The 16,341-nt window shown below is 64.9% G+C and overlaps 5 protein-coding genes across 5 annotated transcripts; 3 read left to right on the top strand and 2 right to left on the bottom strand.

Moving 5' to 3' along the window:
- The first annotated feature begins 31 nt into the window (after positions 1–31).
- Positions 32–971, top strand: AMSG_07807 (calcium-binding protein NCS-1). The gene is made up of 2 exons (XM_013900412.1): positions 32–203; positions 539–971. Exons 1-2 carry the CDS (start codon positions 52–54, stop codon positions 948–950), a joined length of 564 nt encoding a protein of 187 aa, XP_013755866.1. The 5' UTR covers positions 32–51; the 3' UTR covers positions 951–971.
- Positions 937–11,915, bottom strand: AMSG_07806 (HECT domain containing 3). Its single transcript, XM_013900411.1, has 3 exons — positions 11,754–11,915; positions 4,530–11,599; positions 937–4,503 (listed from the first exon to the last, which is right to left on the bottom strand). Exons 1-3 carry the CDS (start codon positions 11,890–11,892, stop codon positions 1,012–1,014), a joined length of 10,701 nt encoding a protein of 3,566 aa, XP_013755865.1. The 5' UTR covers positions 11,893–11,915; the 3' UTR covers positions 937–1,011.
- A 397-nt stretch (positions 11,916–12,312) lies between these two features.
- Positions 12,313–13,787, top strand: AMSG_07805 (uncharacterized protein; the record flags this gene model as incomplete). The annotated part of the gene is made up of 2 exons (XM_013900410.1): positions 12,313–13,218; positions 13,272–13,787. The coding sequence occupies 2 exons, from the start codon at positions 12,313–12,315 to the stop codon at positions 13,767–13,769; spliced, it is 1,404 nt and encodes a 467-aa protein (XP_013755864.1). The 3' UTR covers positions 13,770–13,787.
- A 72-nt stretch (positions 13,788–13,859) lies between these two features.
- AMSG_07804 (uncharacterized protein) lies at positions 13,860–14,946 on the top strand (the record flags this gene model as incomplete). Its single annotated transcript, XM_013900409.1, has 2 exons — positions 13,860–13,886; positions 13,944–14,946. The coding sequence occupies 2 exons, from the start codon at positions 13,860–13,862 to the stop codon at positions 14,934–14,936; spliced, it is 1,020 nt and encodes a 339-aa protein (XP_013755863.1). The 3' UTR covers positions 14,937–14,946.
- A 30-nt stretch (positions 14,947–14,976) lies between these two features.
- Positions 14,977–15,962, bottom strand: AMSG_07803 (uncharacterized protein; the record flags this gene model as incomplete). The annotated part of the gene is made up of 2 exons (XM_013900408.1): positions 14,977–15,054; positions 15,090–15,962. The coding sequence occupies 2 exons, from the start codon at positions 15,960–15,962 to the stop codon at positions 14,977–14,979; spliced, it is 951 nt and encodes a 316-aa protein (XP_013755862.1).
- Between the last annotated feature and the right edge of the window lie 379 nt (positions 15,963–16,341).

Here is a 16,341-nt window from a genome sequence, read left to right as displayed (position 1 = left end):
CTCCTCCTCGCAGCCGCTCGCCCCGTGCCACACCTGACTGACACCACCAACATGGGCAACCAGAACTCTGGTCTCTCCAAGGACGAGGTCACGACTCTTGAGGAGAAGACTCACTTTACCAAGGATGAAATCAAGTCCATGCACAAGGCCTTCAAGGAGCAGGACACCGATGGTGACCTTCAGCTGGACTCGACCGAGTTTGCGTACGTCATTGCCGACCCCCCCCCCCCCCCCCCCTTGCCTCCCCTTCCCTCCCTCCTTGTCAGGCCAAACCGCCGCCACCACCTCGCACATAGCCTTGGCCAACGGCGCGCAGAGGCATGGGGGAGGTACCCAGGGCAGGGGAAGGTCAATGCATGGGTTGGGAGGGATACAGGGGATGGCATGGGATGTGGTGTGTGTGGTGGGGGGGGGGGGGCAGGGGTTAGGGGGGGGGTTACGGCTGGCTGTTTGGCGGTTCGGAACGATCGGTCAGCCGACTCACCTTGTCGCATCGTGATTGGCATGGGTGGCTGGGTATGGTCGGGCATGGGGACAGATCGTTCATGAAGAAGCAGCTTGGCGAGGATACGTCGGATGAAACACTCGGGCTGATGTTCCGGTCGTTTGATCATGACGAGTCGGGCGGGATCTCGTTCAACGAGCTGCTGCTGGCGCTGTCCATGCTCTCGGTCATGCCGGCCGAGGACAAGCTCGAGTACCTGTTCGAGATCTATGACGCCGATTCGTCCGGCCACCTCTCCGACTCGGAGCTTCGCGCTGTCATCGAGCAGATGCTTCTGGTGGCGCAGACGCTCGGTCGCGAGACCGAGGCCGCGGCTTCGTTTGTCGACGGCATTGTTGCCAAGCTCGACCACGATCAGGACGGCTCCATCACCAAGGAGGAGTGGGTCTCCAAGGGCCTCTCAACGCCTTCGCTTCTCGTCCTCCTCAACGCCGGCGCGTACTAAATCCTTTACACATCTGCTCGAGCCACAGTCGTGGAACCGCACGTTTTTGACAACACTTCAATCATCCCCAGGCCGAGCGGTCCACCGTGTTTGTGTCGGCATCGATGGAGCAACACTGGGTGATGGCATACAGCAGCTTGGCGCGGAGCGCCTCACGCGAGGTGTACGCCGGAAGATCGATCTGGAAAAAGCAGGTATGCGCCACAGGCAGTGCACCGTCGGCCGGCCCGCGCGCGTCCATCCTCTTGACCTTGAACTGCTGGTCAAAGCCGGTGGCGTTGAGCGGCAGCCGTGACCGGCCCCACACAAACCGCAAGAACTGCGCCTGCTCCTCGGGCGAAAACGACTCGAGGACTGACCAGAGCCACTCGACCTCGCGCGACTGCGCCGTGAGGCCGTAGCCAAACTCGGTCTGCGACTTGAGGAGCGCCACGTCGATCGACGCCCGCCCGCACACCAGAAGCTCGACCTCGTCGGGAGTAAAGACCGTCGAGATCAGCGGGAGTGGGACCATCGTCCCCAGCCCAGCCCGCATCGCGGGAACGTGCTTTGTGTACGCCTGCACATGGGTAGCAAAGACCAGGTCGCAATACTCGTCGCGGTTGTCAAACGTGAGCTCGCGCTCCAACCCGCCCGGCTGGAGCTCAACCTCAGTCCCGTCAAACAGGTGCGTCGAGAAGACCTCAAAGAACAGATCACCAAAGGTCTCTGCGTCGATGCCCTGCTGATCGATGTACCGCACAGACTCGACCGCACGCACCGTCGTGATATCGATCTGCGCAAGGTCCTCCTGCCCCACCTCCTGCCCCAGCAGTGCCTTCCACACAAGCGGCGCGAGGGTCATTTCAAACGAGCCCTTGGTCCGCAGCGCCACCCCGAGAAGCCGGCCCACAAACACAAACAGTGACCGTGCGTACTCGCCATCCAGCGACGGCCGAGGCACAAACGCGCCGCGGTTCATCCCCACATTGAGCGCCCCGTTCGGCACAGGCATGAACATGCTGCCCGGCGCCTGGAGCTCCTCCGCCATCTGCGAAATCGTCTCGCGATACGGCCCGCCGGCGTCGATCGAGCCCTCGCCGCGGAACTCGACCTTGAACGCGCGCTCCGACTGCCGCAGTCGCGCCACAGGCACCTGCGCAAGCTCTGCCGCTGCCTGCCCCACAATCGTGTCCGGCAGTGAGACAAGGACAGAGCCCGGCGGGTCGGCCGCGCTCGCCGCAGCCACCACCTCCATCGCCCGCACCCGGTGGACCGTGATACGCGGCCGGTCCGAGCTGGACCCGGTTGCGCCCAGCACGTCGCTCAGGTACCGTGCCTTATAATCGCCAAACAGCAGGCCTGCCGCACGCTGCAGCTTGGCTGCCAGCGAATGCGGCGACCGCGTCCGCGTCATGTCCACATACGGCAGCGAGAGCTCCACAAGTCGGTTGAGATAGCCGAGCAGCGGGAGCCGTGCAGTCGCTCGCTCCGCGTCCAGAAAGTCAAACTCCGACGAGCCGTCGAGCACCTCGGGCAGCACCGCAGAAATTTCGCGGACGGAGCGCCACGACTCGAGCGACCGCTGCTCGGTGATCTTGTTAACAAGCTTGGCCAGCGCCACGTCGTAGTCGAGGTTCCATCCGGATGCAAACTGCGGGATCATGGCCTCTACGCCCGACACCATCCCCGCCGGCCGGTAGCCCGGCGGGAACTGCGGCGTGACAAGGACCTCAAAGCCCCACTCGGTCGACGACGCGTCTGACACAAACTGCATCACCACCGCCGAGCCGCGGGCTGTCAGAGAGCTCGGAAAGTTGGTTCCCGAATACCGCCCGAGCCTCGCGCCGCGCCGCCGCCGCGTCCCCTCGTACACCTCAAGGTAGTCGTAGTTGCGCTCGCTCTTGCACAGCGGCGAGAAGCTCAGCTGCAGACTGCTTGCGCCATCCGCCTCATACTCGTACCACTCATCCATCGAGTTGCGGTACGGGTGCGGCGTGGCAAACACCCGCCCGCTCGCCCAGTTGGCGGTGTACGCAGCCTCGAGAACCTCGCGCGAAAACGACGAGATCGACTCGGCAAGGAAGCCGTCGACCACGCGCTCCATCATCCGCACTTCCTCCCACCACGCGCCCACCTTGAGCGGTGCGGCCGGCGCAAACGAGCCCGCAGCAACCACAAGCAAGCCTGTCAGCGTCTGCACGTATGTCGTCTGCACCTTGGCATTGGCCGCCACGTTTGCCTGCAGATGCTCGGCGAGCAGCCGGTAGCAGCCCGCAGACTCGCCGTCCATCGTCCGCCCCGCGCACCGCAGTGTCACCAGCAGCCCGGTGAGGACGTCAAAGAGCGACGCGCGCTCCTTGGTGCTCTCTGCGTCCCACACCCGCTTCAGCAGCGCCTTGTGCAGGATGTGGAGCAGCTCGCCGTACCACCGGACTTGCACACACAGCACTTCCCGGACCACAAGCTCGGCGCCCGCAGCCCGCAGCCGCGCCAGCGGCGTCGTCGCCTTGGTCGTCAGGGCACCCAGTGCCTGCGTCAGGAGACTCATGCCGAACCATGTAAAGTCGTCAGCCTCCTCCCGCGATGCAGGCACCCACACATCGGCCAGCCGGCTGTGCGCGCTCGCGTCATCGCTCCTTGCATCGCAGCTTGCTTCACCCACCACACCCTCAACTTCGGCCTTGCCTTTCTCGCGCCGTCTCGTCACACTGGCCTCCTGCGTCCCTCCGTGGGCAGACGTCGGCAACGGCGGCGGCGCTTGCTTCAGCCGTGCCGCCTTGGTGATCGCAAGCCGCACCGAGCCCGAGATCTCCTCCTGCTTTCCGCGGCCCTGCAGCACGTAGTTGCGCGTCACAGTCTCGTTGAGTGGGAACGCTGCCACGTTGACCGTCAGCTGGCCCTCGAAATCGTCCTTGGTTCCGTAGTCCTTGTCCCAGCACTCGACGTTGATCTTCTGCAGGGGCATGTCGTCGGGGTGCAGAAGGAAACGCTGCTTCCACACAGGGTTAAGCGTCTTCTTCTTCACCAATGTCTTGAAGCTCACAGCCGAGCCCGGGAAGTTGAGCTTGACATACGGATCAGAGTACCCGTTGCGGTCCTTAGACGCCAGTCCGCTCGCCGACACCACCTCGACCGTTGTCTGGTACCATTCCAGATCGAGCTCAGGCTGCGGCTCGGGCTCGGGCTCGGGCTCGGGCTGCGGCTCGGGTTGCGGCTCGGGCTCGGGTCCGGGTTGCGGCTCGGGCTCGGGCTGCGGCTCGGGCTGCGATTGCGGCTCGGGCTGCGGCAACGGCCGCTTACTCGGCGCCGCGGACTTGGCATACAGCGCGTTGATCGATGCCAAGAACTGCGTCAGCGGCCGCCATGGAACAACGTTCACGTTGGATGCCCTGAGATATGCCGATGGTTTCTGAGTCAGCACGTACGCGTGCACAAACGCAGCCAGCGCCTGCGGATCGGCGCGCTCGGCAAAACCGAGAAACGCCTCAGGCGACCACTGCGAGAAGACATCGCAAAGCAATTGCTGCCGGATGACACTCGCAAGCGTGGTGTACGCCTTGACCAGCAGCGCCTCGAGCGGGTATTCGAGTTTGCAACCAGGAGTTCGAGCATGGTCTGTCGCCCGCCTGCATCGCTTGACGCCGACTCGAGGGTCACTGCCGAAGCGGCAGCGGCCTCACCGGCGTCGGCGTCGGCACCGGCGCCGCCATCGGGCTCGTCCATCAGGTTCAGGTACTTGGCCCGAGTCCCGAGGTTGACCACCGGCGACGGGCGCCACGACGAGAGTGCGCGTGTTGCAAACGCGAGGTCCGGCACGGCGCTCGGAATGTCGACCGCCGCACCCGCCCGCTCCGCCGCCGCCGCTGCAGACTGCGAGCCAGCCGCCAGCTCCCGCCGAATGGACTCTACCGAGCTCGCGCCCCGCGCGGCAGTCAGAATCCGGTCCGGCCGAAACAGGCCTTCGGAGGTGACAAAGACCTCGCGCCCCGCAGCGCGCGCGTTGACCTCGCCCAGAATCGGACTCCCAACACGGCTCACCATCACCGCCACCTTGGTCTCCGGCCGGACCAGCGCCGCCAGCGACGTTGCCACCAGCGTCTGCACGTGCGAACTGAGCGTGTCCGGCACCACCATGAGCGCCGCGCCGGCGTCGACCACCCGCGCGTACATCGCATTCAGCTTTTCGCCGTTGTCGACAGCCTTGGCCGTTACCATGACGGCGTTGCCGGCGACTTGAGGCCCGAGGCTCGCGTTCTCGGCGATGTACCCCCGTGATGACTCGAAGTGCGGCACAGGGAATGCTGAGTACACCTTGAGCCCGAGCTCGTCACTCTCACTCGCCGCAAGCGCAGTCCCAGATCCAGCAACCATTGTCGACATTGAGAGCGCGGCCTCGCCACGAGGATCCTCCCATTGTGTTGTCCGTGACGTGTGATTGACATACACCAGCCGGCCGAGGTCTGTCGCCCGCGCCTCCCATCCCGGTGGCAGCGGCAGCTCCTCAAACGAGACCCGCTCGATGATCGTCGCCGGTACCTCACCAAACGCACTGAGGCTGAAGCTCCCGGTCGAGAGCCTGGCCAGTAGCGGTTCAAACAGCTCGCCCGAGACTGTCTCAGACGCGTGCGAAACGCCGCCGGCGCCGCCGCCAGGCACCACGCCCTGCCCGGCTGCCCGCGACGCAATGGTCGGAATGAGCCGCCGCGCCGCGCTTGCATCGGCTTCGAGCGTCCACGAGCCTGCAGAGCCAAGCGAATTGAGCAGCGTGAGCAGGTAGTCATCGCCCAGCGCCTGTGGCGCCTCGATAACCAGGGCAGAAACCACTTCAAGTGCCCGCCACTGCAGCTCGGCCCAGACCGCCGACAGTGACTTGTCGCTCGCAAAGCTGTTTCCAGTAGACGAGAACGCAAGTGCAGAGATGGCGTCGCGCGCACGCTCTGACACCACGCCCACCAGCGGCCGCTTGACAGGCGCGAGTGGCCGGGGCTTGAGCACTTCGCGCGGGAGCCACACCGCAGACAGCGTCTGCGCCCCGTCGGCGAGGAAGAGCGCATGCGCCGGTCGCAGCGCGAGCACCCGCCCGTGGCGCATGCGCTCGCCGTCGGCCACCGCGTTTGCTGCCGCACCAGCCCGGAGCAGCGGGAGGTCCGAGCCAAGCACGTAGAGCGCAGCCGCACTTTGCCATGCACCACGGACCACTTCGGGCGCAGCGAGAAAGTCGTCCATGCTTCTGATCGACCCGTCCGCAACACCCGTGGTGAGCACACACGCTCCCATCAATGCGTCATCCAGCACCGTGCTTGTCACCTCGCCCCACGCGGCAGACGCATCGAGGAGCTTACGAACAAGCGCGGCGAGATCAGAGGCAAGACCTTGAGCATCGTCCCAAGACTGCACTTCGCAGCCAAAGACGCTCAATCCCACCGTGACGTACTCGCCGGAGAGGCAACGAGCAAGCTCCTGGACAAGCGCCTGGACAAGCGGAATGCTAGCCGTGCCGACCACAACCTGGGCAGCAAGCGCGCCCGGCTCGGACGCGCCCGGCAGGATGTCGCCGAGCAGTGAGAGAACAACGCTCAAAACTTCGACACTCTCGTGGCAACGCGCCGTCTGTAGCAGCATCGCCAGCCGCGGTGGGTTGCAGAGCTCGCGCTGGACCAGCTGAGGCGGTGCCCGGCGCGCGACTTGCGCCAGCAGAGTCAGAACCGCAACAACCGCTTGCTGCGGCATACTAGGGCGCACGGCCTCGAGAGCGGTCATGAGCACGTCCACCAGCCGCGAGCCGATGGCTGCGGCGCCGTCCAAGCCCAGATCAAGCGTGCTCACCATCTGGATGACTAGCGACGAGGCCACGAGCATGGTCGTCTTCCACAGGTGCTGTGATGGCGCGTCCGAACCGCGGCACACCCGCAGCAGGTCCAGCAACTTGTCCAGCACGCCCGACTGCAGAAAGAGGCTCTTGTCACTCGGCGCGTCCGGAAGCTGGACGTTGCACAGGGCAACCGTGAGCAGCTGACGCTCGATGGGCGAGCTTGAACCTGACACCGCAGCCTCGAGCGTCAGCCCATTTGCCATCGACGCCAGCAGCTCAAACTGGGCGCGGAGGCACTGCTCAGAGAGCGTCCGTGGCGCAGCGAGCATGTCGCGCAGCGACATCGACGCAAACGCCAGGCCGAGCTCGTGCAGGAGGACCGCCTTGAGCGAGGCGTCCAGCACCGCGCTTCCGGGCTCTGCCGGATGCAGTAGCGCTTGCACACCATGAAAGCCGGCGAGCCGCAACTGGGCCTTGATCTTTTGCGCCTGCAGCAGCTCGGTCAGGCTCAACGCGTTGAGCGCGTCTTTGGTGGCAACAAAGCCGTGGATGGCGGCCGAGAGTGCGCCAATGCTCAGGACCCGCGACCGGCGCTCCGAGCCAGTCTTCATGGCCGACTGCCACGACTTGAAGCGCGAGACAATGCGCGCGGCGCGCATGGCCTTGTGCCACCGCGCCCGTGCCCGCGTGCCTGCATCGCTGTTGTCGCCAGGCGCGGCTTTGTCGGCCACCGGTGGACCCTCAGCCTTGGCCACAAACACCTGCTCGGTCGAACACGCCGGCTCTAGCGAGAGCAGAAAGTCAGCCTTGGTCAAGAGCTCGGCAACCATGCTCCTCCGGCGCTCAGCGGTGATCGAACTGGTGAGCTGTGTCGAGCTAGCCGCCGACTTGTCGGCTGAGAGCAAGCCCTCCAGCCACTTGAGCGTCTTCCCAGCGGCCTCCCACGCGGCGGCAAGCCACGCCGGCGGCTTGATCGGGCGAGTGCCAGCCGCGAGCGCGGCCGCCAGGCTGGAGGCGGCGCCAACAGCCGACGCGTGGTGGAGGTGAACAGCGACAAAAGTGTGGTACAGCGCAATGTCAGCTGGATCGTCCCAGGCTAGCACCAGCGGGGTGACTGCATCAGCAGCATAATCGGCAAGCGAGCCGACAAGCAGCAACAGTTCAGCCTTGGCCTCCGGCGTCAGTGGCTCGCGGTAGCCGTTGTGAAGGAGCGGCGATTCAAGCCACTTGCGCTCGAGCGGCGAAAGCGAGGCGACGTCGGGTGCCTCGGGATCGGACTCGCCGACCATACACGCGAGGGCGTGGACGAGCGACCACGATGCGGCTGACGCCACAGAGTCGAGAACCAACGGCTGACGGACTTGCGGCCGGAAGGTGATGCGGAAGCCCCAGTCGTTGTTCGAGTAGTCGGACTGCCACGAGACAAATACGGTTGGGCCTGTGAGCTGCAGCGGCTCTTGCTGCCAGTTGGGCCCGGAGAACGCGTACAGCCTGTTGGCCGAGTCTGTGAGCGTGAGCGTATCGCGGTTCGACTCGGAAGAGCAGCGGGCGTCAAAGACGGCTTCGATGGCGGCGACGCCGTCAAATGCAATCGTCCACTCGCGGTCGTCGTTGTTGGGATACGGATGCGCCGACTCGACAACTTGTGGCATGTGGAGCGAGGAGCCGGAGCCGGCCTCGCCCTCGAGACCAAAGTGAGCCTGAATGGCCTCGGCCCGGGCGAGGACAGCGGCGAGGAGGCCGTGCATTCGCCCAGCAAACCGCGGATAGGATTTCAACGCAGCAAGAGACTCGGCAAGCGCATGCGGGAGGAGCTGGCCGTAGGTACTGTCAAAAGCACGCATGACCACTGCGGCTCGGAGCTCGGCGCACGCGCCTGTCGCGACAGGTGCTTCCGCCAGCAGCGCCGCCGCCAGCTCATCGGCACGGTCGAGCTCGGTCATGGCATGCTCCAAGAGGCGGACCACGTAGTCGGCCTTGAGACTAGCGAGGCCGTCGAGGTTAGGCGCAGCGTGGAGGACGGTCTGCGCCCGGACGAGAAGCTCGACCAGCGGCGAAGCCGCCAGGTCGCCGAGGCAGCGATCGATTTCAGAGCAGTGCATGTCGCGGGCGACGGCGTCAAAGGCAGGACTCGCAAGCGACGCGACAAGCTCGCTGACCGGCGCACGGGCGGCAACAGTCTCGACAGCACGGGCGAGCTGAGCGAGGATGGCAAAGAGGGTGTTCCGCGACGCGTCGACGGCGCCAGCGTCGCCCAAGGACGCCAAGATCGAGTCGGATTCGGATGAGATGAGCGCACCGAGAACACGTGCCTTGCCTGGCGCGAGCTCGGCAGCCGGCGTTGCGAGGAGATCGGCAAAGACTGCGAGCTGTTGGTCGGTAGAGGGGAAGACGTGCGAAAAGCCAACGCCGGATGCCAGCTCGAGCGCGTGGGCTCGGACGCGCTTGGCGGCAGCAAGCTGCGCCGCCGCCCACGTAGCCTCGAGCGGAAAATTGATGAGTCCGTACAGCATCTCGACCAGCGCGGACGAGACGCTGCGGGTCATGCCGTAGTCGGCGGCGGAGCGACCAAACCGCGAGAGGTGAACGCACTGGGTAAGGAGCATGCGAAGAACGACAAGAAGCGCGTAGATGCGGTCGGCCTGCGGCGCGTCCGAGAGGCCGAGCCAGTCAGCGTTGGAGATCGGCGCTGTGCCTGCCACCTTGTCTGACCACCACCCGGTGGGCGTGGCGGCAACAGCAGCAGCGCGGAGCAGGTCCACCATCGGGCCAAACACGTCGGCGTGCGGCGCAAACTCGAGCGCAAACGGCAGCTTGCTCACCCATTGCGACTCTGCCGAGACCGGGAGCGGCAGTGCCGATCCGCTCTCATCGCCGGCAGCGAGCCAGGTCGGAAGCAGAGGCGCCAGGTGAAAGTCGATGAGATGGAGCATGGCAAAGCCGGCACGGCCTTGGGTGAGCACGCTTCCACTCAAAGACGCACCAGCACGGCCCACTTCAACGAAGGGACTAAGAATAGAGGCACGGGCCTGCGCATGGACGATGTCGGACGGGACAGGGTGGACGATTCCTGGGCAGGGGAGCGCAGCAACGAGACCACACTGAGCGACAACCCACACCGCGTTGGTGGCGGGATCGTACGCACGAAGCAATGCCGAGCGGAGCGGGGCGGGGAAGCCCGGCAGCGGCTCGGTGAGCGCCGATGGCTCAGCAGGCGAGATTGGACGGGAGCGGACGAGGTCGCCAGACCGCAGCGAGACTGCGACGAGTCGATTTGCGGACGGGAAGACCATGACCTCGCCATTTGTGTACGGCAAATAGACCCGCTCGCTGGCAGTCACAACGTGGGCGACGGCAACAGTTCGCAGAGGGTGGGCGAGGTCTGAAGGATGATAGACCTCAACTGTGGTAGTCGTCGCGGCCGAGTAGGCAACAGCATAGAGATAAACGCCGTCGGAGCAGAGCTGGGCAGTGGTGGAGAACTCTTCGGGCACCATGTCAGTGGCCTCCACAGCAAGGGTGGTGGGCGAGATGCGAACGACTCGGCCCGAGTCGGTAAATGCAATGAGGCCGGTGCCTGCAAAGAAGAAGAGGCCACGACAAGCGCCTGACGAGAGGCCCTGGACAACTGCGGCGCGAACGACCGAGCCGGCGCGGGCTGCGCCAAAGCCGGTAGCGACGGCAAGGATCGTAGAGGCGTGGAGCGCAAAGAGCGTCGTCCCGTCCGAGGTGACCTTGCCAGGCACGACGCGGTCGCCATCATGACACACAAAGAACGAGGCGATGGGCGGATCTTCCGGAATGTGCATAGCCAGCGCAGCCGGGCCGGGCGAGGGCAGCTCTGCCTGCCACCGCGCCCATGATGCTAGCTGCGGGGCGAGGGCAATTGGCGTGTTGTACGAGCCGCCTGAGAAGAGTTGTGGGAGAAGATGGAGCAGCGCCGCGAGTGAACCCGATGCAATGGGCATGGCAGCCATGAGCATGGTGACCTTGGGCTCGAGCTCGCGCGGGAGGAGGGCCTGCCGCGCGACCGTGTCGTCGGCAGCCATGAGCTCGGCGACGTAGCGGCGAAAGTGGTCGAGGGCGGTGCCGATGAGCGGCGAGACGTCGAGGAGCGAGCCCGGCCCGGCGCCAGCCATGAGGTCAGCAAAAGCCGAGAGGATAAAGGTGTTGAGCTGCGGCGAAGTGGCGGCTTGCGCCTTCATCAGCTCCACCACGCACGCGAGCATAGTGTTGGTGGCGGCGGCCTGCATCGCAGCGGCATCGGCGGCGCCAGCGGTAGCGCCAGGCGCGCCGGACGCGGAAGCGAGATGGGCGAGGTCAGCCGGCAGGTGCGGTGCAGGCGGCGGTGCTGTGAGTGGACCAGCCATGGCTGTGGCGGCGATGTCGACCGCAAAGCCCCACTCGGTGTTGGAGGAGTCGGTGACGAGCCGGATGTAGACCCGATCGGTGTTGTCGATAGTGAGCCCACGAAAGTTGGTACCGGTAAACATGGCGACCTCGTCAGAGTGGCCTGCTGATCGGTACACATACACCTTGTCGTACCGCGTCTCGGTCTTGCAGTTGGGCGCCCAGGAGAGGGCCAGACCCTGTGCGCCGGGAATCTCCACCTGCCACGTCTCGTCCATGGAGTTGCGGTACGGATGCGGCGACTCGACATGTCTAATCGGCGGCGGGAGCGGCGGCAGAGCAGCATCCTCCTCTCTGCCACTCTCATCATGCCCAGTATGCCTCGCCACCGCCATGATCTCCTCCAGCATGTGCTCCACCTCGCGAGTCCTCGAGTCGATCGAGGTCAGCGCCCCACCTGCAGCCAGAACGGAAGCAATCTCATGCCGTAGGTCTCGAGCACCAGCTGCACAGCGGGAGAAGGGGATGGGGGTGAGGGGGGGGGGGGGGGGGGTGAGGAGGTGGTGGTCGGGGGAAGGCCATATGTTCCGTCAGTGTGGGGAGGAGGAGGGCAGGGGAGGGCAGGGAGGAGGAGGAGGAGGGGGGGGGGGGGAACGTACATGAATCTGGGCGAGCCAAGGAGGAGAGGATAGCGGTGACAGGGAGGGAAGCAGCAGACTCTGCATCATCATTGGTCTGCACATGGGTTGGTTCAGCGGTAGCTGTTGCCCTTGCAAAGGGCTCGCTCGCACGTCGCATGCGTCCGCTGACTTGGCTTTCAGCGTTGCCCATGACACGAGCTAGCGACAGAGTCAGATAGCACTCAGCAATCTCACCTGCCCAACGCGCCGCATGTGGGCACGATTAACATATGCTCATTGATTGCTTATGCGTCAAAGCCCCGCGGGTGAGCTGATCGGTTGTCAAGCACGGCGAGCCCATGTTACTTTTGGCTGATGCTGATATGTGGCTGTTGTGCGGCTGATGTGTGGCTTGGTGATGATGGCAATGCTGTCGGCCATGGCGAAGAAAAGGCTTCGGTTTCCATCGAAAAAAAAGCAATGAGCCCAAGTTTCGAAGAATAGAAAGGCGAGTGACCCTCCTCAAGACACACCGACACCGACACATACAAGGTCGACGCGTGCGGACACGCCACATTTGTTTCTGTCAAGAGCGTTCATGGGTGTGACTACTAGTAAGGTGTGGGAAGGCGGCAGCGCGGAAGAGCTTGCATCTGCTCGCGAGGCGTACCGCAAGGCTATCGCCGCTCGACTGGGCGTAGAGAGCACGGCGGTGGTGGACACCCTCTCGCCTGATTCGAGCACGATGGCGGTGGCGCTGGACGAAGAGAAGGCAAGCAAGCTCGGATGTCCGCCGCATACGCTTGTAGTCACTTTTGGCTGGTCGTGGGTGACTGGAACCGAGGCTGTGTGGCATCTGCCGCTTGGCTCCGAGACCAACCAGGAGCTGATGGAATCGGTGGCACAGACCAACGGACTGTTCTTGCAGATGCAGAGCGACGGGCCGACGTTCTACCCTGGTGAGACGGCCCAGACCATGGGATGGACGTTTACCAACCAGGACCCACATGATCACGGCGATCAGGGCGCGCTGCTGGTGGCTGACCCTGTCCTGACTGGAACCCGCCAAGGCCCCGGCCGCAGCGAGCGATGGTCCTCTGAGCCTCCGCTCCACACCGCCGACTTTATGCCGCACGGCTTTGTCGGCGTTTTCCCGCTACATCCTGCAGAGTACCGCGCGTGCGGCGCGCTCCGTGCCGAGGACTACGCTGATCTGGTGGCGCTCTACCACTCGCCGGTCTTCATCACCTCGCCGGCCCGGGCCTCCGTCCACCACAACGAAGCCTTTGAGGCTGCGTTCATCACGGCCCGCAACAACTCGCCAACTCGGCATCTGGCGACCGGAGTGACGGTTGATGTGCGGCTGCGAAAGAACGGCAAGGCGCTCGACGTAGTCTTCTCCGGCCGCTGCATGGCGTCGCTCCTCATCCCGCTTGTCTCGGCCTTTGACAAGCCGGCCCCGCACCCGGACACCTTTGTCGGCGTCATGTCCGAGGCTGGCGACGTACGTTTATCTGCCGCGGGCACGATGCCGATGGCACGCTCATCACGCCCGAGACCGCACACTTTGTCGTCGACGAGTTCATCCTCGCCCACCCCACCCAGGGCGGGCTTGCCGTGGTCAACAACCCGGATCCAGCTGTCGCGCGGGCAGCGGCACTTTTGTCCTCGCAGGAGCTCTACTACACCCACAACCAGTTCCGCAAGATCGAGGCCACGCTCTACGCCCCACCGGCCATGTTTGCCCGTATGCTCAATGATGTCCGAGCTGAGGTCTTTGACGCCAACGGGCAGGCCCGCCCGGCCGTCGATCTCGCCATGTCGTGGCCGCAGTTCTTTGCCGGCACCACAACGCCGCCGACCGTCGCCTTTCCGCAGCCAGAAGCACCTGGCATCGACGGCCCGTACACCTTCCGCTTCATGGCTGCCGACATCAGCTACTTTGAGGGCGAGGCTCACATCAACGATGACGGCGACGTGGTCCCCATCGACATTCCCGACGACATCGAGCGCGCCGACGCCGACGACCCCGACGATGGCGGGAACGATGAGTAACACCCCCGCTGCCCCTCACTCTGCCAGTTGTAGGCAGCCCGGCCAAGATGGGCGGCAGCACTTGACGACACGCCTCAGGCCGAGGAGTGGATGCAGGAGGGCGAGGCGGAGGCCACGGTGGGGCCGGGGACAGTAGCTGGGCTTGCAGCAGGAGTGGTGGGGCGGGGAAGGAAGACCGGCAAGCGTGGCAGAGGCGGGAAGGCTACCGGCGGGCGCGAGGCCAAGAGGGAGCTGGCCGAGAAGACCGAGGAGGTGCGCAAACTGAGGGAGGCGCTGCGGAAAGAAGGGCTGGAGGTGACCAAGTACAGGGGCCAGGTCCAGCGGCTGTCACGAGAGAACACGCTTCTACGGACGGCGCTTGCTCACGATGACCGTGATCCGCAGCTCATGATCTCCTTTCTCAACCAGGAGCTCGCCGATCGCGAGGCGACGCTGTCGGCGACGCAGTCAAAGCTGTCGGCGTCGGCGTCGGCGTTTGAGGCCGAGCTTGCCGCGGTGGCCCACAAGTACGAGGCCCGCATTCTCGAGCTCGAGTCCGAGCTCGACTCGGCCCACTACGAGTACGAACGCCTGGAGGTCGAGACCATCGAGCTTCGCGAGTTCAAGGCCTCCAAAGACTTTATTCTAGAGGAGCTGGACTCGCTGCAGGCCGAGCTCCACGCCTCGCGCATGGCCAACATCGAGTCGCTCGCCGACCAGGAGGCCTCGCTTAATGCCCAGGTCGAGCAAGCTGCCCAGCTCTACCAGGATCGCCTCGAGCACCTCGAGCAGAGGGCAAAGCAGGCGACGCTCGAGGTCATCTCGCGCGAGACCCGCCAGATCGTCCGCGACAACCGGCGCATGGCCAACGAGCTCAAGCTCCTCTACGGCGTACTCGACGACACCGGCGCTCGCCTCAAGCGCGCCCTCGCTCGTGAGTCTTCCCTCCGCAACGACTACGACGAGCTTCTGCGCCATCTACGTGCTCGCGGCTTGCCACTGCCGGCACGCAGAGCCCCATCGCCCGAGGCGGAGCCGCCGGCCGCAGACCTCCCCCACCAGGGCGAAGGCTCCAACACGGTCGGCGACTCACTTATTCTTCCCGAGGTTCAGCGCATCATCGACCAGGTCGAGGCCCAGGCTAGCACCGTGCTCGCCGATCTCGGCCTCGAGTCAACTCCCGAGTAAAGGTAGGAGGCTGCGGCTGCGGCTGCAGCTGCCGCACCTGTCACGCTGCCTCATCAAGCGCACGGATGACCTGCTCCTTGCCAAACAGCCGCGCTACGTCTTCCGGCGTCAGGCCAGGCTCCACATTCCCACCCCGCTACGTGCAACAGTCACCTGCGCCAGCACCGTAGCCAGCTCGTCGCCATCAAGCTCGTCCACGAGAACCGCCACAAGCTGGTGATGGCCATGGGCGGCTGCGACATGAACCGGCGTCAGCCCATGCCGCGAGTAGCTGCTAGCCAGCCCCGGCGCCCGCCGCAGGAGTGCAGCAAAGATGGTGGCGTCGCCGCAGACCGCAGCAAAGTGCAGCGCGTTGGCGCCAGACTCCTTTGCTCGCATCGCCACCATCTTGTCAGAGCCTGCTGTCAGCAGGACATCCACCGCATGAGTGCTCCCAGCGAGCACCGCAAGCATGAGCGCGGTAGCGCCACCCTTTGTCCGTCCAGCCAGCATCTCTTCGACGAGGGCGCCGTCGACGCCAGCTGCAGCATCCACCAGAGTCGTCACCACCTCTGCAGCGCCCTGCAGTGCCGCAGCATGAAGCGGAATGGCGCCGGCCCACGTTCGACTTGCCACCGCCGTTCGCACCGCCTCCTCGCCCTCTGCCACCGCCGCCGCCAACACCATCTCGGCAATGTCGGCCTCGCCACAGGCGATGGCGGCGTGCAGCGCTGACGCGCCCGACGCGTCCTGAGCATGCAGCGCCTCGGTCCGGGCGAGCAGGACCGCCACCGCCGCACGATGGCCACCATACACCGCCACCAGCAGCGGGGTCCGTAGATCAGGATGCGTTCGTGCGCACGGATCCGCCCCACCGGCTGCCGTTCCATTGCCCAGCAGAATCTCCAGCACCGCCGCCTGTCCTTCCCGCGCCGCCACGTGCGCTGCCGTCTCGCCTGCCTCGCTCCGCGCCAGCGCAGAAAGCGGCTGCAACGCAAGTAGCCGTGCCACCTCATCCGCGTCGCCTTGCGCACACGCCCGCAGCATGGTCTCGAGTCGTGTGGCCTCCGAGAAAGCCAGCCGAGACGGTGCCCGCCACCATGGAGGGCGAGGCACTGGCCTCAGAGCGACTGTTGGGCACTTTGGCAATGTTTGCCTTTTCTTTTATTTGTCGGCACTATCCCCTCCCCGCCGCCTCTGCTGATGGCCGTGACTTGCATGCATACCCACACGATTGTAATTGGCGTCAACGCCGCCGACTGCTGGTCGATCCGCCATAGCCTCGTCGAAACGTGTTCGATCTGCTTCGATGGCTCGCAATCGAACCGAATCGATGGTTTCGCTCGGCGAGCGGAGTGATTGTCCACAGCAATGGTAGCGGGGTCATGGCTGGAGATGTGGCAGCAGAAAGCCATACCACTCTCCC

This window comes from Thecamonas trahens (assembly GCF_000142905.1).
Source record: "Thecamonas trahens ATCC 50062 unplaced genomic scaffold supercont1.37, whole genome shotgun sequence".
Lineage (NCBI taxonomy): Eukaryota > Apusomonadida > Apusomonadidae > Thecamonas > Thecamonas trahens.
Note: the sequence above shows the minus strand (reverse complement) of the source record. Positions and strands in the feature narration are given on the sequence as shown.

Bases quoted from the DNA above. Each gene is read 5' to 3' on its own strand.
- AMSG_07807 (XM_013900412.1), top strand. From the start codon at position 52: ATGGGCAACCAGAACTCTGGTCTCTCCAAGGACGAGGTCACGACTCTT. The intron at 204-538 runs GTACGTCATTGC...GCATGGGGACAG, and splicing joins CTGGACTCGACCGAGTTTGC to ATCGTTCATGAAGAAGCAGC.
- AMSG_07806 (XM_013900411.1), bottom strand. From the start codon at position 11,892: ATGCGACGTGCGAGCGAGCCCTTTGCAAGGGCAACAGCTACCGCTGAA. The intron at 11,600-11,753 runs GTACGTTCCCCC...CCCGCTGTGCAG, and splicing joins CTTGGCTCGCCCAGATTCAT to CTGGTGCTCGAGACCTACGG. The intron at 4,504-4,529 runs GTTGCAAACTCG...TACCCGCTCGAG, and splicing joins AGACCATGCTCGAACTCCTG to GCGCTGCTGGTCAAGGCGTA.